The following is a 24,845-nucleotide window of genomic DNA, read 5'->3' as shown; positions in this document are numbered from 1 at the left end:
GCGATGGAAGATAGGACATGAAACATCTGATTTCTCCTTCTGCTGTTCACCTTTAAGTCTTACAGGAATTGATAGGAGCGACTTCTGAAAGTGTTGGACCGTTGTTTGGTCTTGCTCAGGACTTTTCAGTGTCATGTCCAATTCTATAAGTAAATCTACACGCATTAAAAACTGAATTATGCTCTCCTCATTTAGATGGCAAACCTAAGTCTTCCTCTATGAAGAGGGAGGTACCACACTGACCTGACACGAATGGACTCTCAGCATTCTGCACAGTAGTCTTTAAGAGCTCCATCTTACTCTCTCTTGAAAACATCCAGAGAATGGCCCACCATTGCCTTCTGAGAATTCCACAGATGCACAACTCTCCGGGTGAAAAAGTTTTTCCTCATCTCTGTGCTAAATGAGACATACTGCACACGCAAGGGGCGGCAGATGCTGGAAATTTGCGTAGGACCGGAGTAACTCAGCGGCTCAGGCAGCCTCTGCGGAGGACTTGGATAGGTGGCGTTTCAGGTCGGGACCCGTTTCCCAACCCGAAATGTCGCCTTGTCCGTGTCCTCCAGACCTGTTGTTACTCCGGCACTTTGGGTTTCAAGAGGCAAATGCAGCTTGAAATAGCATCCTCTCACATGTTACAATCAACGCACATACACCAAAGCACCGCCCATCCTACAGAATACATGACGCCACGGGTAGGTACGTGCAAGGTAGCTGCAGGTGGAAAATAGTTTTCATGCCAAAGCCGATCTCTTTATCCGAGATCCACAGCAGCGGGAAACAATACTATCTCCTCTGGGACTGGAAGCCTGCATGGCCATATTCTGGAGATGCTCTAGCGTGGTGTCTACAGGGATACTGATTCCCTCGTTCCACTTCACTCTTAGTCATAGCACTGAGGTCAATGCCACAAAATAGTTGGAGTGGCTCCAATGGATTATGTGAGTATTGACCTATTCAGTGACCCCCCCCCCACCCCCTCTTCAAGTATTCCCGGGTCATGGCCAATAGTGAAAAAAAAGCTTGGCAGTGAACAAGATAAACTAAACCTAATGTGTTGGAAGGAACTGCAGATGCTGGTTTATGCCAAAGATAGTCACCGAAGAAGGATCTCGACCCAAAACGTCACCCGTTCCTTTTCTCCAAAGGTGCTGCCTGACCCGCAGCTACTCCAGCATTTTGTGTCTACCTTAAGCTAAACCAGCATAGAATCGTGGATTAAGGCGAGAGGGGGAAGATTTAATAGGAACCCGAGGGGCAACATTTGCACTCAGGGGAGGGTGGCTACTGTAGACTGTATGTTGTATGAGCTGTAGAATGAGCTGCCAGAGGAGGTTGTGGATGCAGGTACTATAACAGCATTTAAGACAGTTGGACAGGTGCACAGATAGAACAGGTTCAGAGGGATATAGGACAAATGCAGGCACATGGGATTAGCTTAGATGACACATCTCCGTCAGCATGGACGTTGGGCTAAAGGGCCTGTTTCTGTGATATATGAATCTATGACTAAGGGTAAGGAGGAGCTGAAGAATTTGATGAGTGGGATAAGGTTGGAATGGTTCTTTGACATTTTTAAAACACTGAATTCTCTCTGCCCCTCCTCCAGTATTACTATAATCTCTCCGACCACCCTTCTATAGGACGAATGGCCATATTATTGGGTTTCAGTATCACCATCGTTTACACTGGCTTTATGGAGCTGGCAGTAGGTTTGAGCATGTCTTCACACATTCTAACTGTGCAGAAAACTGGTGGACAGCTGTCCTCCAGTTAGACCTAAAATGAGTTCCCTATGATGTGCAATGACGAAGGTTACACGGTGACTGTTGTTAAGACAGGAATCCCACCCAAAACTGTCTGTCTCACTACAACTCCTTCGGGATGCACTTTAAATCCTACCTTCCTGATCAACCGTAAAACATTCGCACAGCTTGATGTCAAACAGGGCGGCACGGTGGCGCAGCGGCAGAGCTACTGCCTTACAGCTCCAGACACCCTGGTTCGATCCTGAATACGGGTGCCGTCTGTACGGAGTTTGTACGTTCTCCCCGTGACCTGCGTGGGTTTTCCCCAGGAGCTCCGGTTTCCTCCCACACGCCTAGTACGTACAGGTTTGTAGGTTAACTCGGCTTAGGTAAAAATTGTGAATTGTCCCTAGTGTGTAGGATAAAGCCAGTGTACGGGTGATCGATGGTCGGCGCGGACTCAGTGGGCCCAATCGGCTTGTTTCCACGCTGCATCTCGAAACTAAACTAAACTTTAACGTAACAAATGGAAAGAGAAAATGCTGGATATAATCAGCAGCTCAAATGGCGTGTGAAGAAAGAGAAAATAGAATTACTGCAACTGTTCAGGTTGTGGACCCTTCGTCAGCAATGCTTAATATCCACCTGAACCAAGAGGACAGGGAGACAGGCTAATGTCCACAATGGTCACCTAGTATGAAGAAGGCACTCATAGGCCTTCATAATGGCTGCTGCACGATATGTGTCCACTGGACTAATGGGCAACAAAGCTGGAAGGATGGGGTACTGCCGAGTATATAACTATAACGCTTTCAAATGGGTTCAATTCCCACACCGCCCCTCGATACAAGTTCAAATCTTCTGAACTAAACCTTGATAAAAGGGTTTTCACGCCCTGTTCCCTTCAGCTGTGTTTGCTTTTACCTGTATCTGTGGAATGTCAGGAAGACGGGATAGATGCTCGGGGCTGGTAACTGATGGGAGCAGCTCGACCATCATGAGCGGGTTATTGGAGGCAAATCCACCAGTTGCAGTCACAAAGGCCATGGAGGAGTAAGAGGGGCTTGCAGTGCTGGCTACTGGGAGGGTTCTTGAGTTCCCAAGATGCTGAGGAAAATGGGGCAAAAGGGGACAACAGTGAAACGCACACAGCTGGTTCCGAGATACAGTGTGGAAACAGGCCCCTCGGCCCACCGAGTCTGCGACGATCAGTGATCAACGCACACTAATGCCACCCAACACACACCTGGGACAATTTACAATGATACCCAGCCAATTAGCCTGCAAATCTGTTCGTCTTTGGAGTGTGGGAGGAAACCGGAGCTCTCGGGGAAAATCCACGCAGGTCACAGAGAAGAACGTAAAACTCCGTACAGACAGCACCCGTCGTCAGGATGGAACCGGGGAAACTGGCGCTGTAAGGCAGCAACTCTACCCCTGCACCACCATGCTGCCCTTTTAGGTTAAACATGGGGCTCCTCCGGTCTCAAGGAACAAATTCGTAGACCAATATACATCGACTGCGCTTGGTGCGAGATGACTCCCGGCCCTTGGTTCAATCTTGTCCCACTGAACATAGTCAGTTTAGTTCATTGTCACGTGTACCAAGGTGCAGTGAAATGCTTTTGTTGCGTGCTAACCAGTCAGCAGAAAGATGATGCATGATTAATGTTGCATCAAGGGTGACTTGCAGCTTTGGGGGCAGCTTGCTTGCAAGTATTAAATGTGCCCAACTATCTCAAGGTCCAAAGCCACGACGGGAAGCACAATGGTGACGGGATCTAGGGAGTGGGCAGGGCCGAAGATGTCCTGCTTGGGTTGCTCCCAGGCCTGGCTAAGCTGGCCATCCGCGGGTCGCTGCGCCAGGCGGAAGAGGGCCTTGCCCGAGCCAGATGCCTGCCCCCTTTCCGGGGTAACGTCCGCGCCTGGGTGGTGTTAGAGAGGGACATAGATGTGTTGTAGTTACTTAGTATATTTGTAAGGATTATAACATAGCTGCTTGAAAATTTACATAATTTGGTGATTTTGTAATATGGTGGTGGGTGTGTTACCACGGTTTTGTTTTGTATATCGTGATCGTAATTAAATAAATTATTTTTGATACTACAAAAAAAGGGAAACACAATCGAATGCCCTCCTCATTTCCTTAATAACCAAGTTTGCGGATGACACTAAGCTGGGGGGCAGTGTTAGCTGTGAGGAGGATGCTAGGAGACTGCAAGGTGACTTGGATAGGCTGGGTGAGTGGGCAAATGTTTGGCAGATGCAGTATAATGTGGATAAATGTGAGGTTATCCATTTTGGTGGCACAAAAACGGGAAAGCAGACTATTATCTAAATGGTGGCCGATTGGGAAAGGGGGAGATGCAGCGAGACCTGGGTGTCATGGTACACCAGTCATTGAAGGTAGGCATGCAGGTGCAGCAGGCAGTAAAGAAAGCGAATGGTATGTTAGCTTTCATTGCAAAAGGATTTGAGTATAGGAGCGGGGAGGTTCTACTGCAGTTGTACAGGGTCTTGGTGAGACCACACCTGGAGTATTGCGTACAGTTTTGGTCTCCAAATCTGAGGAAGGACATTATTGCCATAGAGGGAGTGCAGAGACGATTCACCAGACTGATTCCTGGGATGTCACGACTGTCTTATGAAGAAAGGACTGGATAGACTTGGTTTATACTCTCTAGAATTTAGGAGATTGAGAGGGGATCTTATAGAAACTTACAAAATTCTTAAGGGGTTGGACAGGCTAGATGCAGGAAGATTGTTCCCGATGTTGGGGAAGTCCAGGACAAGGGGTCACAGCTTAAGGATAAGGGGGAAATCCTTTAAAACCGAGATGAGAAAGAACTTTTTTCACACAGAGAGTGGTGAATCTCTGGAACTCTCCAGAGGGTGCCAGAGGGTAGTTTAAGAGGCCAGATGTGGCATTGGGCTATATTCTCTGCCAAGGGTAGGGGCTAGAGGGAGTTAGATGTGGCCCTTGTGGCTAAGGGGATCAGGGGGTATGGAGAGAAGGCAGGTACGGGATAGTGAGTTGGATGATCAGCCATGATCATATTGAATGGCGGTGCAGGCTCGAAGGGCCGAATGGCCTACTCCTGCACCTAATTTCTATGTTTCTATGTTTCTATAACACTCTTCAACCCGCTAGCATTGAACCGTATGTTGTGGTTTGGTGGGCACATTGGCGCACATAACCACAGTCACCAGGTTATTATAATCCTTGCGCTCCCATAGCGGGCAGCAATTGAGAGTTCTGACACATTCATTTTTTAAATTATAATCTTACCAAAAGCAGTGCAAGTTCTCCTCACAATCAGCCTGCGAGGCATGAAGCTTTCTTTTGTGCTGCCTAAACACTCTCCTTCCTCTTTTTTAATTGTTTCTGGGACAACAGCCCTTCTAGCATTGTATTTCGCTTCCCCAAAGGCTATCTACATATTATATTCTCCTCCCCACATGCCGTGGCACAATGCCAGAGGCCCGGGTTCTATCCTGACTACGGGTGCTTGTCTGTACAGAGTTTGTACGTTCTCCCCGTGACCTGCAGTGGTTTTCTCTGGGACCTCACGGTTACCTCTCACACTCCATAGGCGTACAGATTTGTAGGCTGATTGGCTTGGCATAATTGAAAACTGTCCCTCGCGTGTGTAAGATAGTGCAAGTGTGTGGGGATCGCTGGTCGGAATGGACTCGGTGGGCTGAAGGGCCTGTTTCCGCGCTGTATCTCTAAACTAAATTAAACAAATGCCACGGAGTGCAGTGCCTCAGTGGGGAGGGCAGAGGCGAGCACGATAGCTAAAGTTCCAATCGGTCGATCAGTCTCTTTATCAGGTTATGGGGACCCCAGTCTGGTGGCAGCTGTGTGTCTCATCACTCTCCCTTCCTCAATTAGTTACTCCAACTGCCTTAGAGAGGAACTGGGGTGGGAGATTGCAACCTTCACGTGGTCCACCCTGTTTCGGAAAATGCAATCAACCCGGCGTGCACAATCAAATAAGATCAAATAGAACAAGTTGTTCTACAACTTTAGGCTGTGCACGCCATACGCAAGAAGAAGAAGAGAGGAACTCGGACAATGACACCAAACCACTACTGTGAAAGCATGTGACATTTAGGTTCCAGAGTTGCTGTCTGTGTCTAAGATTTGACGCTTGCTGTTCCATCATGATCAGCCTATCACTCTATAAGTACAAAATCTATCGTCCTTTACCTCTTTTATACATATTTTACTTCAGTCTGTGTGGGACCTGCTTGACTTTAAAAAGGGTGCAACTTTTTCTTGCCATGATTGCAAGCAATCCTCCCTCACTCAGAGATGCAGTCGCTAGAAGGGAGATCGGAGACAGGTTTGGAAACTCTTTTTCTCAAAGAGCTTTGGCTAGTCTACCAAACAGACACATTTAAATTTAAATATATATATAGATAAAATTTCTCAGTACAGAGAGTCGCAGGAGTATAGTCAAATGCAAGGCAACCCAAAAGGGGGAGATCTTGGAACAGGTCAGTCAGAAATATGTGCAGGAAGGATCTGCAGATGCTGGTTTGTACCCGAATATAGACACAAAATGCTGGAGTAACTCAGCGGGTCAGGCAGCATCTCTGGAGAAAAAGAATAGGTGATGTTTTGGGTCGGAGAAAGGGTCTCGACCCGAAACGTTACCTTTTCTCCAGAGATGCTTCCAGAGTTACTCCAACGTTTTGTGTCCATCTCAGTCAGAAATAGGTTAGTCATGTAGGATGAAATGCAGTGAGAGAGGGGGGTATGGGGAGGGAGGTTCGCAGTTGGCTTTCCCCTTGCGCTGAGCGCCCAGGTCCCTTTGCTGCTCACCTGTCTCATCAGCGGGCTGGTGCTCACATGCTGCTGTGGTCCGCTCTGCTGCTGGGGACCGGCCATCCTGGTTGCGTTACTGAGCGGCATTCGGTTCAGCTGCACTGGAGGGGGAGCTGCGCTTTGATTGCCCCGCTGCAGGTTCTGCAGGCTGATGAGGCGAGGTGGCTGAAGGGACTAAGCACAAGGCAAACAACATGAGCTCCACTGGCCTCTCGCCTGCAGCTTCTGGGTGATAAAGAAGTGCCACACCACCGATAAATGGTGGTACGGCGCCGTGTTGCTTTGTTTTAGTTTTAGTTTTCTAGTGTTAGAGTTACGGCACGGAAACAGGTCCTTCTGCCCGGCGAACCCCCACCGACCAGCAATCCCCGCACATTAACACTATCCTGCACACTCTAGGGACAATTTACAATTATACCAAGCCAATTAACCTACAAACCTGGACGTCTTTGGAGTGTGGGAGGAAACCGGAGCACACGGGGAAAACCCACCGAGGTCGTGGGGAGAACGTACAAACTCCGTACCCATAGTCAGGATCGAACCCGGGTCTCGGGTGCTGCAACTCTACCGCTGCGCCACCGCGCCGTCCTTATGCGTTAGGGCACCAACTCCATTTCGGAGAAGGCACTGGAAACAGTACACCTAATGAAGGCTGACAAGTTCACAATTCACACCTTATGATGTCTTACTCCTGGTGGGGTAAAATCAGTTTTAATATTCTGGGAAACAAATCCTTTAACCTTTACCACAGAGGAAGGCACAGAGTTGCTGTCTGTGTGAGGTTCTCTCTCTGACCCCATGGGTTTTCTCTGGCAGCTCCAGTGGGTTTTTTGCTCCCTCATCCCAAAGATTGGTTGGCCATTCTGAGTTGGCTTTGGTGTGTAGGGAAGTGCTAGAATCTGGAGGCACTGAAGGCCCGGATCGCCCACCGCGGACCAGGGACCCGCCCGGAAGGCCCGGCTAGTTCTATGGCCACCAGGATGGAAGGACAAAGAGGAGGTGAGTCGGCAACGTTGACAGAGAGGAGCAAGATGGATCACCTCTTCACGGCAGAAGGACGCTGCAGCCATCTCCAACAGCAGGCCGGGCTCGCCCATCCAGCAAGGAGGGAGTGGACATAAGGTGGCGGTCGATGTGGCCTTTTGGTCGTGGCAGGGGCCCTCTACACAGGGATTCTCCCCCCCCCCCTCCCTTTAAGAATAAGGGGTAAGCCATTTAGAACGGAGATGAGGAAACACTTTTTCACACAGAGAGTTGCGAGTCTGTGGAATTCTCTGCCGGTTCTCTGGATACTTTCAAGAAAGCTAGATAGGGCTCTTAAAGATAGTGGAGTCAGGGGATATGGGGAGAAGGCAGGAACACATTGAATGGCGGTGCTGGCTCAAAGGGCCGAATGGACTACTCCTGCACCTATTGTCTTATTGTCTACATCGGGGATCTGGGGTGGAGAGTACTGCTCTGAGGAGTTCCTTGCAGCCTGCTTCTCTCGCGGTTCAGACGCCAGCCGCCTGCCACTGTTGCGGGCTGGAAGAGTCTGTGTGCCACGCGTACATGGAGTGTGTGAGGTTGCAGCCCCTGTTTCAATATCTAAAGGGGCTGCTCCTTGCCTTCTGGCTGAACTTCACACCCACCATCCTCATCTTTGGACACGCTGTGGGGGCACGCTTGGGTTGCTCCTAGGCCTGGCCAAGCTGGCCATCTGCGAGTCACGGCGATGAGCGGAAGAGGACTCTGCGCAAGCCGGCTGCCTGCCCCCTTTCCGGGGTTACGTCCACGCCCAGGTAGCACTGCGGGGAGGGGGGGGGGAATAATGTATCTGTGACAGGAATTGTAATCTAGTTGTTTAATTTTCAGTATATTGATATTTTGAAGAATATTTGTATTACTTTGTGCTATGGTGGTGTGTATTGTTTTGAATTGTAAATATTATTCTTGTAAACAATTGATTCAAATTATTTCGGTGAACAAAAAACAGTGCAACAGCCTGGGGCTCGGTTGGACCGGGCGCCGCTCCAAGAGGCAGGCAAGCACTTGGATCAGATGCAGCCTACAGCAGTGGAGGGGCCAATTCGGCAACGCCTCCAGGTCAGCGGGCCTTCATGGTCAGGCCGTGAACCCTGCACTTACAACATCTGGGACTTGAAAATAGGGCCAAAAACTGGCGACTGTGTACTACTGCTATACACTTGTACAACATTTGTACGTTCTCCCAGCGACCCCTTGGGTTTTCTCCGCGTGCTCCGGTTTCCTCCCACACACCAAAGACGTGCAGGTTTTTTTTTCGGTTAATTGGCTGCTGTAAGAATTTGTAAATTGTCCCTAGTGTGTAGGATAGTGCTAGCGTACTGGGTCAAGTCAAGTCAAGTCAAGTCAAGTTTGTCACATACACATACGAGATGTGCAGTGAAATGAAAGTGGCAATGCTCGCAGAACAACAAAACAACCAAACAAATTATAAACACAATCATAACACACATATTATTTTACATAATAAATAATAGAAGGAAAAACGTTCTGTACAGTTAGTCCCTGATGAGAAAGGCGTTTACAGTCCGAATTGCCTCTGGGAAGAAACTCCTTCTCAACCTCTCCGTTCTCACTGCGTGGCAACGGAGGCGTTTTCCTGACCGTAGCGGCTGGAACAGTCCGTTGCAGGGGTGGAAGAGGTCTCTCATGATTTTGTTTGCTCTGGAGTTGCACCTCCTGTTGTATAGTTCCTGCAGGGGGGTGAGTGAAGTTCCCATAGTGCGTTCGGCCGAACGCACTACTCTCTGCAGAGCCTTGATGATCGCTGGTCTACGCTGGCTCGGTGGGCCGGAAGGGCCTGTTTCCACGCAGTATCTCTAAAGTCTAGTCTTAGATAGATAGATTCTTGATCCGAGGTTATGGGGAGAAGGAAGGAGAATAGGGTTTGGAGGGAGAGATAGATTAGCTGTAATTGAATGGCAGACTAGACAATGGGTCAAATGGCCTAATTCTACTATCACTTATGACCTTATGGCGTTACAGCCTTGATGGTTCTTCTTGCAGTAGGGATATACGAGGCAAAATGTATTGGAGGCATTCGGTAACATGAAGATGAGAGCCTCATTTGTTGTCAAGATCAGAGGAGCTCTGCCTGCCAGAGTAATGGAAGTAGAACCAATGACAAATTGTTTAGGAAGGAGCTGTAGCCCCAGGACAACACGGGTAATGTCCATGGGCAGATTAACCTGGCCCAACAGGGGAGGGGAGGGGAGATACAGAGATAAGGAAGTGCAAGGTGTGAGAACGAGTCATCAAAGGGGGTGGAGATCAAGGAAAATGTAGAATAGATCATTGTTAGTTAGCAGAAGGTAACAACAAAGCAAACAGAGATAAAATGTAATCAGAGACAGTCAGACTTGGTCAGAGAACTGGGAATTGTTTAATGGGGAGAGAGCGGGCTAAATGGATAGCCCATTCAATGGGCTGAATAGCCTCCTCTGTGTTGCAAGATTCCGACTGTAAAAGGTAAGTACTGGCTACAATGTTCCATCAAACTAATGGCCTTCACACCACCTCTTGGGATTAGAGTCACAATGTCACATTAAGTGTTTTCTTTCCAGATAGTCTAAATGAAGATACTGTTCAATCTAGGCCCACCTCAGATGTTGCTCCTTGGAGTCAGCGTTTGTCAGTTCTGGAATGGCAGCATTATTTAACCATGGTCGCGGAATGGCTGGTGGGCAAACTGGTCAAAGGTTGAACCCGCTCTCTTCTGTGGTCCCTCAGGATGGAGGGTGACTTGCTTCCACTTCTGAACAGGTTGATCAGGCCACAGTACAGAAGGCCACAGGAGATCCTTCTTCCCTATGGCTATCAAACTGAACAACTCCTCTCCTTTTGGTCGTGGGGTGGACTGACCCCCCCTCCCCAATCAATTTCACTCCTGGGAAAAAATAAAGTTCTATCGTATCGTATCGTATCGTATAAGGCCTATGTGGGACCTGCAAACGTTACCCCTGGTGGGGCAAAAGGTGTCTGCTGGCCAGGGCGAGAAGTATCTTAAGGTGAGACCCTCCGATGTCAATGTTCTGCTTTCATGTACTCCCGACGAAACTCTTAACTCAAGCTTCTTAGCGTCATCCCAAATGCTCCCTCTCCACTGTGATCAGTTGTGAGCCAAGGATTCACGTAAATTGATGAAACTGTGACAGACTTTCCTCAGAGGCTGTGCAAGCACCTTTAATCGTTTGCTCAATTCTCCTGGTAATCTCCTCCTGTGACAAAATTCGCAAAGGATAGCCGTTTCAGGAGTACGGCCTCAGGCATCGGAGTCAACTATTGTGCGGTGAGCCTCAAGATTGTGACGTTAGCTTGCGAGAGGGGGCTGATTCTCATCTTGCCAGTGGGTTTATAAGGTTTTCCAGAGGCAACAGAGGTGGCATTGCACCTTACGAGCCAACTGTTGTCAAATGAGATTAACACGGATGTGTGCCCGTTAGCCGGCCTCGACGTGGTGAGCTGAAGGGCCTGTTTTAATGCTGCACCGGTCCATGACTCTATGAGGTGCCATCTCTCTGCCAGTGCAAGACGGCAGTGCAGAATTTCATCATGGATGCCTACCTTTGTTTACTCGCCTTTGATGTGCGGCATGGTGGTGCGGCAGTAGAGATCCATAATTCGATCCTGACTACGGGTGCTGTCTGTACGGAGTTTGTACATTCTCCCCGCCATGACCTGCATGGGTTTTCTCCAAGATTAACCTACAAACCTGTACGTTTTTGGAGTGACCAGACCATCTGGAGAAAAGCCACACGGTCACAGAGAGAACGTACAAATTCTGTACAGACAGCACCCGTGATCAGGATCGAACCTGGGTCTCTGGTGCTGTGAGGCAGGAATACTTCTACACCACTGTGCCGCCCTGAAGCCAGTGTAGATTAGTTGGACTTGGCATCGTGCTCGGCATGGACATTGTGGGCCGAAGAGCCTGGTTCCTGTGCTGTATTTTTCTGTGCGGTACTTTTTGGTTGTCGGAGCTTACCTGGTTGCTAGGAGACAGAGGTGGTTGTTGCTGAGCCAGGGCTGGGCCTTGAGGTCTGAGCTGTTGGGCACCCGGCAGGATGGGCCGCATCTGTTGCATGCGCTGCTGAATCCGCTGAGCCATGGCTTGTTGCTGCATGTGCTGCAGGCGCAGCTGGGCCAGGTTAATCTGCCCTTGGACCTTACCCGTGTTGTCCTGGGGCTGCAGGCCCGGCCCTGTCACCACATTGGGAACACTGCTGGACGGAAGTAGGTTCTTGTCCAAAACAAGGGAACCTGTCAGCAGTGAAAGGGGTAAATAAGGTCATTGCTCTTCTGCTCCAGAACAAGTCACGGAGTAATGCTCCATTAATTATTTCTCGGCTTGGAACGTCAATGCAGAGCAAACAAATAAACATATCAAACATCACTCCCCTCCCACCCCGGCCCCTTCTAAAGTAACTTTACCATTTTGCTAACAGGAAGGGAAAACATTGCCTGCCTGCTCAAAAGGATTTGCAAGCAGGGAGCTCCATTTCATGGGGTAAGCAAATGCAATGGAAGAATGCACAGGGTGGCATGGTGGTGTATCGGGAGACCTACTGCCTGCCTTATAGCGCCAGAGGGTCACACAGAGTTGATACTTGTAGGTAGACACAAAATGCCGGAGTAATTCAACGGGACGGGCAGCATCTCTGGAGAGAAGGAATGAGCGACATTTCGGGTCGAGACCCTTCTTCAGACTGATGTCAGAGGAGAGGGAGATACATAGATTATGAAGTGTAAGGTGTGAAAATAGTACAAAGGGAATGGAGATCAATGAAAATGTAGAATAGATCATTGTTAGCTGGGAGAAGGTAACAACAAAGCAAACAGAGAAAAAATGTAGTCGGAGACAGTAAGTCTGGTCGGTGAATGGGAAGGAGTTTAATAGACTTCTTCTACTTTCTTATGATCTTATTGTGCTCCTGCATGGCAGTGGATGTTGAACCTACGATGTACGTTATGAGAGCGGCATTGACGTCAAGATCTCAAACGGCCGAGAGCTAGTAAAGATTTTCCAACTAAAATAATGTTCCCTTCCTCAGCACTTGACTGTGGGTCGCGGCATCTGCTATTCGTTCCGACTTACCCAAGTTGAGAACGTTCTTAGCCCAGAAGGTGGGGTCACAGTGAAATCGGACTGAGCTGGTGGCCACCGGGGTGGCATCACAGCGTGCGCGGAGAATGTACCTCAGCTGAAACGTGATCTGCAATGAGAGGAGACATTGGACCATGACACACTGATGAGTGAAGGGGAACGGTTTCAACACTGCCACACAATGAACACATGCAGGCTCCGTCCCAAGGTCTCCATTCCCCAGTGAAACGACCAGTGTTGCTGCTCAACTGCTCACTCGACTGAGAAACATCGGCTGCCTTGCAACTTACATCCCAGCGGTGAAGACGGTTCTCGACCCGAAGAATTACAGATGCTGCCTGGATGCCGCTGGGTTTCTCCAGCATTTTGTGTCTATCTTTGGTGTAAAGCAGCATCGTCAGTTCCTTCCTACAGGGTATGAATACTGATGTCTCTGTTTTCAAGTAACCCTTGCATTCCCTTGTCTACCCGTCCCTCTCCCACCCAGGACGTACTGCTAGTTTCACTGTTCGTATCCATTCGTTATCACCTCTTTCACAGCCAACAGTGGACCATTGTGGGCTCCACCTTTCCTTGGTCATCAGAGCCGGCTTTGATTTGTTCTGAACCGTTTCATACTTCTAATCTCCCTCTCCCCTGGCTCTCAGTCTGAGGAAGAGTCTCAATCCGAAACATCACCTATTCCTTTTCTCCAAAGATGCTGCCTGACCTGCTGCGTTACTCCAGCTTTTTGTGTATATCTTCAGTGTAAACCAGCATCTGCTGTTCCTACATACACATTTTGTCTGAACCACACTGTTTCCCTTAGCTGTTGCAGGACGTTTGTGTCAAAGAATAGAACTCTTCCCGTTTCAGGTATCCCAGTGTTTAGTTTAGTTTAGTTTAGAGATAGTAGGTATGTTACAAAACCTACCTGAATCGTCATTGGGAATCTGCCCACAGCCAGGTCCGCGATTTTGGCGCTGTTTGGAGGGGGCGGGTTTAAAACGCGATTTTTACTAGGCTGTACTAATCGCAGATGTTCAGCCTAGTAAATCATTAACGAAAAATCGCTGCAAGACCCGGTCGCAAAAGGTATTATTAGTTTTATAGGCCTCGATAATATAGTTATAATAGTTTAAAATTACTGTCTCATTCCGCAACATCTCGCAGCCCCAGGGTTTTATAAAGCAAACAATTAAAGGTATGTACCTTATTTTTACATTAAATGGGGCATATATATAACCCTATATATCAAGTTATCTATAGCGAGTAGTTCATTTTGGGCTTTTTATATCCCGCAGTATTTTTCTCGGCATTTGAGGGCACTAATCCAGCGCGATGTCAACGTTCTAAACCAGCGCGTTCACATGAACCCACTAGAAAGCCGATTTAAATGGGCATTTATTTACAGCAATTGAACACTAAATTCCTTCCATTTGGCCTATAAATTAATGTAAATTAGATATAAAAATCATGTTATATTGTGAATTATTTGTGAATAATCTTTGGACACTTAGGCTATTTAAAAATGTTAATCTTTCCATAAGAAATGGGCTTTTGACTATCCAAGATCACAGCTTTTTTGTAATGTCCATTGAAAATCAATAGGGAACAAGATGCTAATTTCCGAGTATGAAAATGGCCATAACTTTTTTAATACTTGAGATATGAAAGTGAATTTGGTGTCAAATTAAACTTATTGTTATGCTTTATCTGATGCAGACTTGATTTTTAAAATCTCAAAATTTTGTAACATTGCTAGAGATAGAGCACGTTAACAGGCCCTTCGGCCCACTGAGTCCGCCCTGACCAGCGATCCCCCAACACTAACACTATCCTACACACACTAGGGACAATATTCATTTATATCAAGCCAATTCGCCTGCAAACCTGTAAGTCTTTGGAGTGTGGGAAGAAATTGAAGCTTCCCGAAGAAAACCCTTGCAGGTCACAGGGAGAACGTACAAACTCCATACATACAGCAGCCGTAGTGTAGCGCTGTAAGCCAGCAGCTCCACTGCTGTGGCACCGTGCCACGCATTGTTCCTGTACGGAGTGTTTTTGTGTTAAATCCCACAAGGTCAGGTAAAGCAATGCATTTCCTCTGCGCAAACTTGCATTCTTCTGGAAGTTTGTTCCATATATGTGATGCATAAAAACTAAACACTCAGTAAACTCAATAAAAATAAACCACAGACCCATTAGACCAACGTAAAAGCACAACTAACACCGCTCTTCCTTTCTCAGTCGCTGGCATGAGACTCTGGTTAACAGAATTCCCTCTGAATTGACCTCGCAAACCATTCAAGTTTCATTAATCCGATGTGGGACTCGTCCTTGATTATGCCGGTGGCCTTGCCGAGGCAGCGTGAGGTGTAAATGGAGTCAATGGAAGGGAGGTTGGTTTGTGTGATGCAACTCTCTGCAATTTCTTGCGGTCTTAGATGGAGCTGTTCCCAAACCGTGCTGTGATGCATCCTGATAAAGGTCAGGATAGTCAGCTGCCCCCTGCTGCCCAGCCCGCCCCTTTCCCAGCCTACTTGGTTTGTTTGTTAAGTGCACAAACCAAGTAATAAGGCCGGGTCTGTGCCGAGTCACTGCTTCCCTGCTAGAACATCAGAGAGGGGAGAATAAATACTAGTCTTAGCAGTGTGTGCTACCAAGGGGAATTCCACCTAGACTTCTTAAAGACTGCACTGCGAGGCCTGTGGTCACAGCCCTTGACACATAGATGACCTACCAGCCGTTTACTGTACAGCAGTGCGATGCTGCTTCTGTTGGAGATGGCCCACTTGGCAAAGTTCATGACGTGCTCCACTTGTTTCGAGAGTCCAGAGATCTCAAGTTGCTGTTGGAGGAGTTTTGCTTGACGGTCTTTGGTTACACTCTGTAGGAAAGCCCCAACAGAAACAGAAGTGACCCATTAACAAGATTATATTGTAAACCAGTGGACTCAAAGGCTTTAGACACTTCTCATGGAGTCATGCAATAAAGAAACAGGTTGCTTGGCTCTGAGTCCTTATCAACCATCTAGCATTCATTTACATTAATCCCGCATAATTCAATCAGACCATAAGATATCAGAGTAGAATTTGACCATCAAGTCTGCTCTAACATTCGATCATGGCTGATCTATTTTTCCCTCTCAATCCCATTCTACTGCCTTCTCCCCAAAACCATTGACCCCCTTGCAAATCAAAACCCATCAACCTATCTCCGTTTTTAAAATACCCAAAGACTTGGCATACACAGCCATCTGTTGCAATGAATTCCAGATTCACCCTCTGGATAAAGAAATTCTTCCTCATTCCCACCTTATTCTCCATTTACTTCCCATAAACCCTTCCTAGATTCTACCACTGGCCTGCATACCAGGGACAGTTCAAAGTGGCTTTATTAACTTCCCAACTTACAAGTCGTTGGGATGAGAGAGGAATCTGGAGCACCCAGGAGTAAATCCCACATGGTCACAGTGAGAACATGCAAACTCCACACGGACAGTATTGGAAGGTCAGCAATGAGCCCAGGTCTTTGGAACTTTTGTTTGGGGTAAAATCAACATGATTTATATTGGGGAAGATTTGAATTATTACAGCTCATTGCAAAACGCAGCATACACCAAATCACGTTATTGTCAATGTTGTACTTCAAAGTGTAGGCACTGTTGTAATGCAGAAAGCATGGAAGGTAGGGTGATGTTAGTTGGATCCAACTAAGAGCAATATGATAATCACCAGGCAACAGGTGTATGTCCTGTGGGGTGAGGGAATGTTTGCTCCAAACCTCGATGGACCACAGTTGAAAGTCCCATCAGGAATGCAGTACCTCTTGCAATGCAGCGGCGCAGCAGTAGGGTTGCTGCTCGACAGCGCCAGAGACCCGGGTTCAATCCTGATTATGGGTGTTGTCTGTACCGAGTTTGTATGTTCTCCCCGTGCCCACGTGGGCTTTCTCCGGGTGCTCCGGTTTCCTCCCACACTCCAAAGACGTGCAGGTTTGTAGGTTAATTGGCTTCTGTAGATTGCCCTTTGTGTGTTGGGTGCGAAACTGGGACAACATAGAACTAGTGTACGCCTGTCCATTGGTTGGCACGGACTTGATGGGTCAAAAGGCCTATTTCCACGCCGGATCTCAAAACTAATGTAAACCAAACTACACTCAATTTTGCTGGAGAAGGATGAACTATGAAGTGCTTAAGGAGGAAATTGAAGACGTTAATGCAAAGATGGCTGAAATAATGTTGACCATGGCGGGTGGGAAGAGAGAGCAGTAGAGGGGGTATAAAGGATATCTCACCTCCAGCTGCTGCAACAAGGCTTTCCCTTTCTTGTTAATCTCGATCATTAAGGTGAAGACGGCAACTTTAATGTCCTGCTCAACTTTCTTACAGTTTTCATTTACTTCATTAATCCTGTAACACAAACAGTGTCATTGGAATTGGGCACTACACAAAGTTATGACTAATTTCTGCACTCAGTTCAGTTTAGATTATTGACACGTGCTCCAAGTAAAGCTTTTGTTGCGTGCTAATGGACCAGATCATAAAAACACTGAACGGGCACATCCTTGTACACATGAGGGGTTCATTGTAGGCAACCACATCCCAACGTACATGCATTCAGCTTGCTACAGCTGGTAGAACATCCCATCTGACAACCACCAACGCCACCTATCTATGTGCAACGGGTTGGATGTTCCAATCATCACCATCTAGCAATGACCGCCAGAGATGACATCGAGAGAACTTAAGCAATGTTCTCCCTTCCTAACTCACCTCTAGCATAAGTACAAGAATAGGATTAATCGGCACTCTTGTCATTTATATTTTATAGTTTCACAACGAGGTGACTGGAGGGCTGCTGAAACAGGTCAACTTGTTCCCCAGTAGACGGTTAATATACATCAGGACCGGATCTTCGTGTCTGGGAATGGGATTCGGAAGATCCGTGGCAGAACCTAATGGAGTTCCAACCAATCTCTTGACACCCCATAGTCTAATTCTGGCCACAAATGAGCTCCTGCCAAGTTTATTTTGAAGCTCCCAATTACTTCTTACTTCCTCCCCTCCCAACATAGTTAATTGAGATTAATCTTGAAGCACTTCTCGCTTCTAGTTCAGTTTAGTTTATTGCCATGTGGTGCAGTGAAAAGCATTTGTTCCCTCCTGCTGATTGCCAAATAATGTTGGTTCCAGACAGTAGGGGTTATGAGGAGGTCCACAGGGAGTGGAGGTGGAGGCTCGGAGAGCAGCGACCTTGGGGAATGTCTATTGCGGTCTGAGTTGTCTATGAAGAGAGGAGAGGGGCGATCTATGACGGAGCAGAGGCAGAGGAAGGCAGAGAGGATTTGGGGTGGGGTATTGGAAATATAAAGATGGGAAGAGATCTCAGGCAAGATACTTCTAGGATTCTAAATTAATATCGCCGGTGTCATTGCCACTTTTGTGAAGAAAATTGGTCTAACATGCAGCACAAGGGAAGAAACAGAGGAGGATTCTATCCCCAAATGGCACCTGTTCTGGATCTGAGTGGCCGTGTACTGGATATAGTTCCTCTTCTCCTGCAGTTTGGCGGTCAGTGTATCGATGATGACCTTCTGGTTGTTAAAGGCTTCTTCTAGAAACTGGTACCTGCAGAAAGACAGATTCACTCAACAGCTCAAAAACACTCTTGCGTCCCAGTGGTTTTCTCAGGAAGCATTTGTAGAGTCACATAGGTCGGAAAGCATTCAGTCCAGCCAGTCCATGCCAACATTTTGACTACAGCACAGCTTCACCCAACATTAATTAATGGAACTAATTAACAGATTAAATGGATCGTTAGTGTGGTTGTATTGAGGGAAGGAGGCTGTTGTTAGCATTGATGTTTAGGGGGATGGACATGTGGAGGGAATGGGTCTACTTCACATGCTTCCTCCAAGGACATGGAAGTTCAAACAAAGAGAGAGCATCTCCCTAGACATGCCAGCTGATAGGGAAGGGAATAGGGCAAAAACCTTCTAAATCAATACTGTCAGTGTTATTGCCACTTAACAAAAGTCGATGTCTAACATGGCACTGTGGCCAGGAAATGGAGCTTACACCAGTAAGGAAACACTTGAAGAGTTAGGTTCTTCGGTCCCTCTGCCTGAGCAGAGAAAACAGGAAGTGGGCAGGAAGGGGCGCAGTCAGCGGGGAAGCTGCAAAAACATTGAACCCACTTCTAAATGTCATGCTCTCCAAAGACCAGATGTAACTTCAGGAGCTCACTGCTCAATATTTCTGAATAGGTTTAAAGAGCCTTTCACAAACTGCAGAAGCTTTGCATCCACTAGATTCAGCAAGCACATTGCAAAGACTGAGCCAACGTTCTCAATGGTCTAATTGGCACTGTCAGTGTCAGGATACATTTCTTGTGTGATGCTCTTTAGTGTCAGTCACCCAGCAAATCCCCTCAGATTCAATGACAAATTCTAACATCGCAGATATGGATCTCTTCTGAGATGCCCCCAGTTGATCAAAGGGTAGGTACGTGCCCCGTCAAAAATTAGGAGAGCAGGAGACATGGATGCTAGCTAGCACTGGGCGGCACAGTGGCACAGCGGTAGAGTTACTGCCTTACAGCGCCAGAGACCCGGGTTTGAACCTGACTATGGGTCTGTCTGCACGCTGTTTGTATGTTCTCCCCGTGACCTACGTGGGTTTTCTCAGGGTGCTCCGGTTTTCTCCCACATCCAAAGACATGCAGGTTTGTAGGCTAATTGTCTTCTGTAGAAATTATCCTTGGTGTGCAGGATAGAACTAGTGATCATTGGTCAGTACCGATTCAGTGGGCCGAAGGGCCTGTTTCCCCAATGTATCCTTCTTCTGCAGTGGCTGCCTCGCCAACAGACTGCCTGTCCTTTCTTCTTTTTGTTATTTTTAGTATGTGTTAAAAGTATGTTTTAGTGTTCCTTGGTTTGTTTTATGTGGTGAGTGGGGAGAGGGGGGGGGGGGATTGGGGGAAACTTTTTTTCAATCTCTTACCTTGACGTAAATGCGATTTTTTTTCCCGTATCCTATCTCCGTCCCCACTGCGGCCTAACATCGTGGAGTTGGCGGCCTTTCCTGGAGACCGACGGGCGCTCCAAACTGCAGGAGTCTGCGGGACTTTAACATCGCGGAGCTTGCGATCCCTTTGCCGGGAATCATAGCTCCAGCTGCGGGGCCTGTGGACTTTTAACATCGTGAAGCCCGCGGTCTCTGGTAAGAAGAGGCCGACTCGGGAGCTCCATGCCACGGAGAGATTTTCCCCCGACTGCGGATGGTTTGACTGCCCCGGCCGCAGGAGAACAAGAGGAAGAAGATTGAACTTTATTGCCTTCCAACACAGTGAGGAATGTAGAATCTACTGTGATTGATGTTTATGGTAACTTTTACGTGGTTGTGTGTCTTGTTGCTTTTCACTTAGTGCGGCTGTATGGGAACTCAAATTTCACTGTACCTTAATGGGTGCATGTGACAATAAGCTGACCTCGAAACTTTGAACTTTCTTCAGACTGACAGACTGAAGTCTGACTGAGTCCCCTCTCAGTCTGAAGAGGGGTCTCAACCCGAAATGTCACCTATTCCTTTTGTCCAGAGATGCTGCCTGACCTGCTGAGTTACTCTAGCATTTTGTGTCTATCTTTGGTGTAAACCTGCTTCTGCAGTTCCTCCCTACACAAACTGCACATGGTACTACACAATCTGATTGATACACAGTGACCAGATCTATAGTTTAGTTTAGTTCAGTGCAGAAACAGGCCCTTTGGCCTGCCGACCAGCGATCCCCATGCACAAGCACTATTCTACATACGAGGGGCAATTTACAATTTTACCGAAGCCAATTAACCTACAAACTTGAACGTCTTCGGAATGTGGGAGGAAACTGGAGCACCCGGGGGAAAACCCATGCGGTCACGGGGAGAACGTGCAAACGCCGTACAGACAGCAGTCGGGACCATACAGAACCCGGGTATCTGGCACTGTAAGGCAGCAACGTTACCGCTGTACCACCGTGCCGTCTAAACAAAAGTAAAAAAACTCAACTGCACCAACTAAACTGCACCGAGTGTTGCACAATCTGACTGACACACACTAACCAGGTCTACACTCTGCCTGTACCCACACTGAGAGCAGGGAGCTACAGCTGTGCCTGCCCGAGTGGTTACCTGTGCTCCTTGTGTTCCAGCAGCTGGCAGTCCCGACACGTCAGCCGATCGCAGGTCTCACAGAAGAGCTTTAGCTGCTCCTGCCGGTGAACCGGGCAAAAGAGCATTCGCTGATTGGACACACTGACCGCCTCTGAGGAACGAGAAATAGGGGGACACGGTCAAAATTAACACCTTCCACCTGTGACTAACGGGCCTGTCCCACTTAGGCAATTTCTTGGGCAACTACGGGCGACTGCAGCAAAATTTTTCAACACGATGAGAATTTTTCAGCGACAGTGGCGACAATTGTTTGCTACCTTAGGTTGTCGTAGGTTGACGTAGGTTGTCGTAAGTGCTGTCGTAGGTTGCCGCCATGTGTCGTGGGCAAACTCCATTAAAACTAGTCCCTGGCAGTCGCCTAAAGAGTCGCCTAAGTGGGACAGGCCCATGAATCCGATCTATCTGGCTTTGGTATTCATTGATGGAAGATTACGGACAATGTTACAAGCATAGACACAAAAAGCTGGAGTAACTCAGCGGGACAGGCAGCATCTCTGGAGAGAAAGAATGAGTGAGGTTTCGGGTCGAGACCTTTCTTCAGACTGGTCCCTAACCAGAGATGCTGCCTGTCCCGCTGAGTTACTCCAGCATTTTGTGTCTATCTGCAGTACCTTCCTACACTTGTTACAGCATAGCTGAGAAGGTGGTCTAGCCGAGTTATTCCAACATTTACCGAACAATGAATAAAGTTTCCCAGAAAAGTCAAGAGTGTTTAATTGTCATATACAACAATGAACGAACCACTGACACTTTTACTTGCTGCAACTTTACAGACACATTAATGGAAAATACAACAAATAAATATACAATACATAAAGCTATAAATGATCAGTTACACTTGGTAAACGATCCATAATAGCGCAAGACAAAGTATTTAGTGCAACCTGTGAAATATGTGTAGCAGTTCATTGCTGAGGTGGGGTTGTGGTTCGGGGTATGCAGTGTGGTTTAGGAGGCATTGGAAGCGGCTGTTCTTGAACCTCGGGAGTTAACAGTTCTCAGACTCTTTTAACACCTTACCGATGAGACCATGACCAGGGTGGTGTGGGTCATTGATGTTATTAGCGTCCTCCTGACAGCAGTGTTAACTGTAGATCCCTTCGATGGTGGGGAAATCACTACCTGTGATGGACCGGGCGATGTCCACTGCTATCTGCAGCCTCCTCCATTCTTGGGCGTCCTGGTTTAGTGAACCGGGCCGTGATGGAACCAGTCAGTCTGCCGTCTATCAGGGCGGCTCGGTGGCACAAGGGTAGAGTTGCTGCCTTACAGCGCCAGAGACCCGGGTTCCATCCTGTACCGTCTGTACGACATTTGTACGTTCTCCCCATAACCCCATGTGTTTCTATGGGTGCTTCCCACACTCCAGACGTGCAAGTTTGTAGGTTAATTGTCTTGGGTATAATTGTAAATTGTCCCTAATTTGTGCAGGATAGTGTTAAGTGTGCGGGAATCGTTGGTCATCGCGGACTCGATGGGCCGAATGGGCCTGTTTCCATGTAAACATACGCATGCAGAGGTTTGATGGGTTATTCGACAACCTACTAAATCTCTTCAAACTTTTGAGAAAGCAAATGTGCAGATGAGCATTCTTGTCTTATCTTTAAAAACCTAGAACATCCCGATACCCCATCAGTCTGCCCTCAATGAGCTGTGGACAGCTATTAAGTGGCACAAACTAACAGTAACTGCTTCATTACGATGCTCAGATTTGCTTTGAACACAGTTCCATATCTCAACACAACCTTGGCTTAAACGTGGATAACAAATTTAAACTCCAAAGGTGAGGATGAGGGTGATGTTAAGGCAGCATTTAACTGGATATGCAATTCATTAAAAGTGTAGAAAATCAGAATCAAGGAAAGAACTCTGCAAGGTGGAATTATATCTAACAAATGAAATGATCATAATTTCAACAACACATCTCAAACCCAGGACATTACAGCAAATGTTCTACAGTCCAACCATTTCCTACTTATTTTTCAGTGACTAGTTACAGATGATAAAGTTTGATGATGAATTCAATGTTCACTTCCATTTAATACATTCATTTTTTTTTTAAACTAAACACGGGCAGGTAGGACTAGTGTAGCTGGGACATGTTGGCCGATGTGGGCAAGTTGGGCCGAAGGGCCTGTTTCCACACTGTATCACTCTATGACTCTATACCCAAGATGGCCTGACTATATGCAGATGTGCTCACAGCATTAAAGTGCCAGTTAATAACCTCAAACAAGAGAGTCTATCCACCTCCCCCCTTGACTTTCAGTGACACTATCTTCACCTGTTCCCCGGGGCAGCACAGTGGTGGTAGAGATGCTGCCTCACAGCGCCAGAGACCTGGGTTTGATCCCAACTACAGATGCGGTCAGTGCGGAGTTTGTACATTCACCCTGTGACCACGTGGGTTTTCTCTGGGTGCTCCGTTTCCTCTCACATGCCAAAGACGTGCAGGTTTGCAGGTTAACTGGCCTCTGTAAATTGCCCCTAGTGTGTAGGATGCGAAAGGAGGATAACATGGAACAAGTGTGCAGGTGATCGATGGTTGGCGTGGGTTCGTTAGGCCAAAGAGCCCTGTTTCCACACTGTGTCTCTCAACTAAACTAAACTAAACTAAACGTTGTCCTGGTAACTACCATGGCTGGAAACGTAACCGGTCGAGCCATGAAATGGTGTAACGAGACCAGTTCAGTAGTCAGCTATTCTTCAACCTCCAAGTTAACCAAAGCTTTTCCATCACAAGTGTGATGGTATAATCTTCACTGCTGGAAAGACTACAGTATTCAACAACATTCAAAAAACAATGCACGACACCAAGCAAAATGGGCTACTTGAATGGCATCTCATGGACCATACTGAACCCTCATTTTGCCCCACCACCTCTATATATTATAGCGATTTGAATACTACAGTTAACAAGCGACAATCCACTATTACTAAGTTGGTCAGATTTGGACCAGGAAACCAGCGGTCACCTCAAAGGTCACCATTGACCAGAAACCCCAGTTGGACATGTTTGTTACATTTACATTTACTGGTTTTGAGTGGAGATCGGGACTCAACAGCGACCGCTTTGACAGACCAGATGTGGAGGTGCTAAATGGTTTGATATTTACCTGGAGACACGTCCTCCTTCTGCCTCACGGTGTGATCCTTTGTAAACTTGACCCGCTGGTGAGCCTCGATGCAGGTTTTGCAAAGCCACTCGAGGCACTCGACACAGAAGCCATTGGCCTCGGCATTGTCTTCACAGCTCGTGCAGACCTGAGCGAAAGGAAAGCAGCCAGAGGTCATTACCCGCGGAGAAAAGGGGGGCCCTGAACCCCTTGCCTTCACCTTGCCGGGAGCCGAAGAATAAACCCCCAGGAGAAACAATCCACAATGGATTAGTGATTAGTACAGGTGTCAGAGTTTATGGGGAGAAGGCAGGAGAATGGGGTTAGGAGGGAGAGATAGATCAGCCATGGTTGAACGGTGGAGTAGATGGGCCGAATGGCCTAATTCTACTCCTATTCCTTATGACCTTAATGTCAAAATAATGTCAAACGGAGTTGAGGCTGCGTTCCGGCGAGGGGCCCGACTCGCTGAGGTGGTGTTGCAGCTTTCGGCAGCGGCCCGACTCGGAGCTGAGGCGGCGGCGACATCACTTCGGAGGTTCGGCCACGGGCCCAGTGGACAACCGGGAGCTCGCAGGTTACAGGTTGATGACCTGTTTCCGGAGCTCCCGCAACTACAGCTGCGTCCGCTGGACTGGAGGGCGGCATCTTCGGCCTGGATCGCCTCAGCGCAGAGGTGGAACAAGGAGGGAAGAGACAGAGACTAAGACTTTTGCCTCCATCACAGTGAGGTGGTGCTTGGTGAACTCACATTGGTGGATGTTTTAATTTGTGTTTATTGTATGTTATTTATTATTATTAGTATTACCAAAAGGTCTGAATGACAA

General features: G+C 47.6%; 1 protein-coding gene across 3 annotated transcripts in view; it reads right to left on the bottom strand.

Annotated features, from left to right (window-relative positions):
• Positions 1-24,845, bottom strand: part of LOC129706230 (transcription intermediary factor 1-alpha-like) — a 99,982-nt gene that overhangs the window by 16,678 nt on the left and 58,459 nt on the right. For 2 of the 3 annotated variants that reach the window (XM_055650340.1, XM_055650339.1), the window contains exons 3-11: positions 24,019-24,166; positions 20,861-20,993; positions 18,204-18,320; positions 16,988-17,102; positions 15,432-15,578; positions 12,701-12,818; positions 11,591-11,865; positions 6,580-6,756; positions 2,673-2,855 (exon numbers count right to left, since the gene is read on the bottom strand). In XM_055650340.1, the coding sequence (XP_055506315.1) occupies positions 2,673-2,855; positions 6,580-6,756; positions 11,591-11,865; positions 12,701-12,818; positions 15,432-15,578; positions 16,988-17,102; positions 18,204-18,320; positions 20,861-20,993; positions 24,019-24,166 (1,413 nt within the window). The remainder of the gene's footprint in view (positions 1-2,672; positions 2,856-6,579; positions 6,757-11,590; positions 11,866-12,700; positions 12,819-15,431; positions 15,579-16,987; positions 17,103-18,203; positions 18,321-20,860; positions 20,994-24,018; positions 24,167-24,845) is intronic. The other variant, XM_055650341.1, reaches the window with a different exon arrangement.

Source organism: Leucoraja erinacea, chromosome 19, assembly GCF_028641065.1.
Source record: "Leucoraja erinacea ecotype New England chromosome 19, Leri_hhj_1, whole genome shotgun sequence".
Lineage (NCBI taxonomy): Eukaryota > Metazoa > Chordata > Chondrichthyes > Rajiformes > Rajidae > Leucoraja > Leucoraja erinaceus.
Note: the sequence above shows the minus strand (reverse complement) of the source record. Positions and strands in the feature narration are given on the sequence as shown.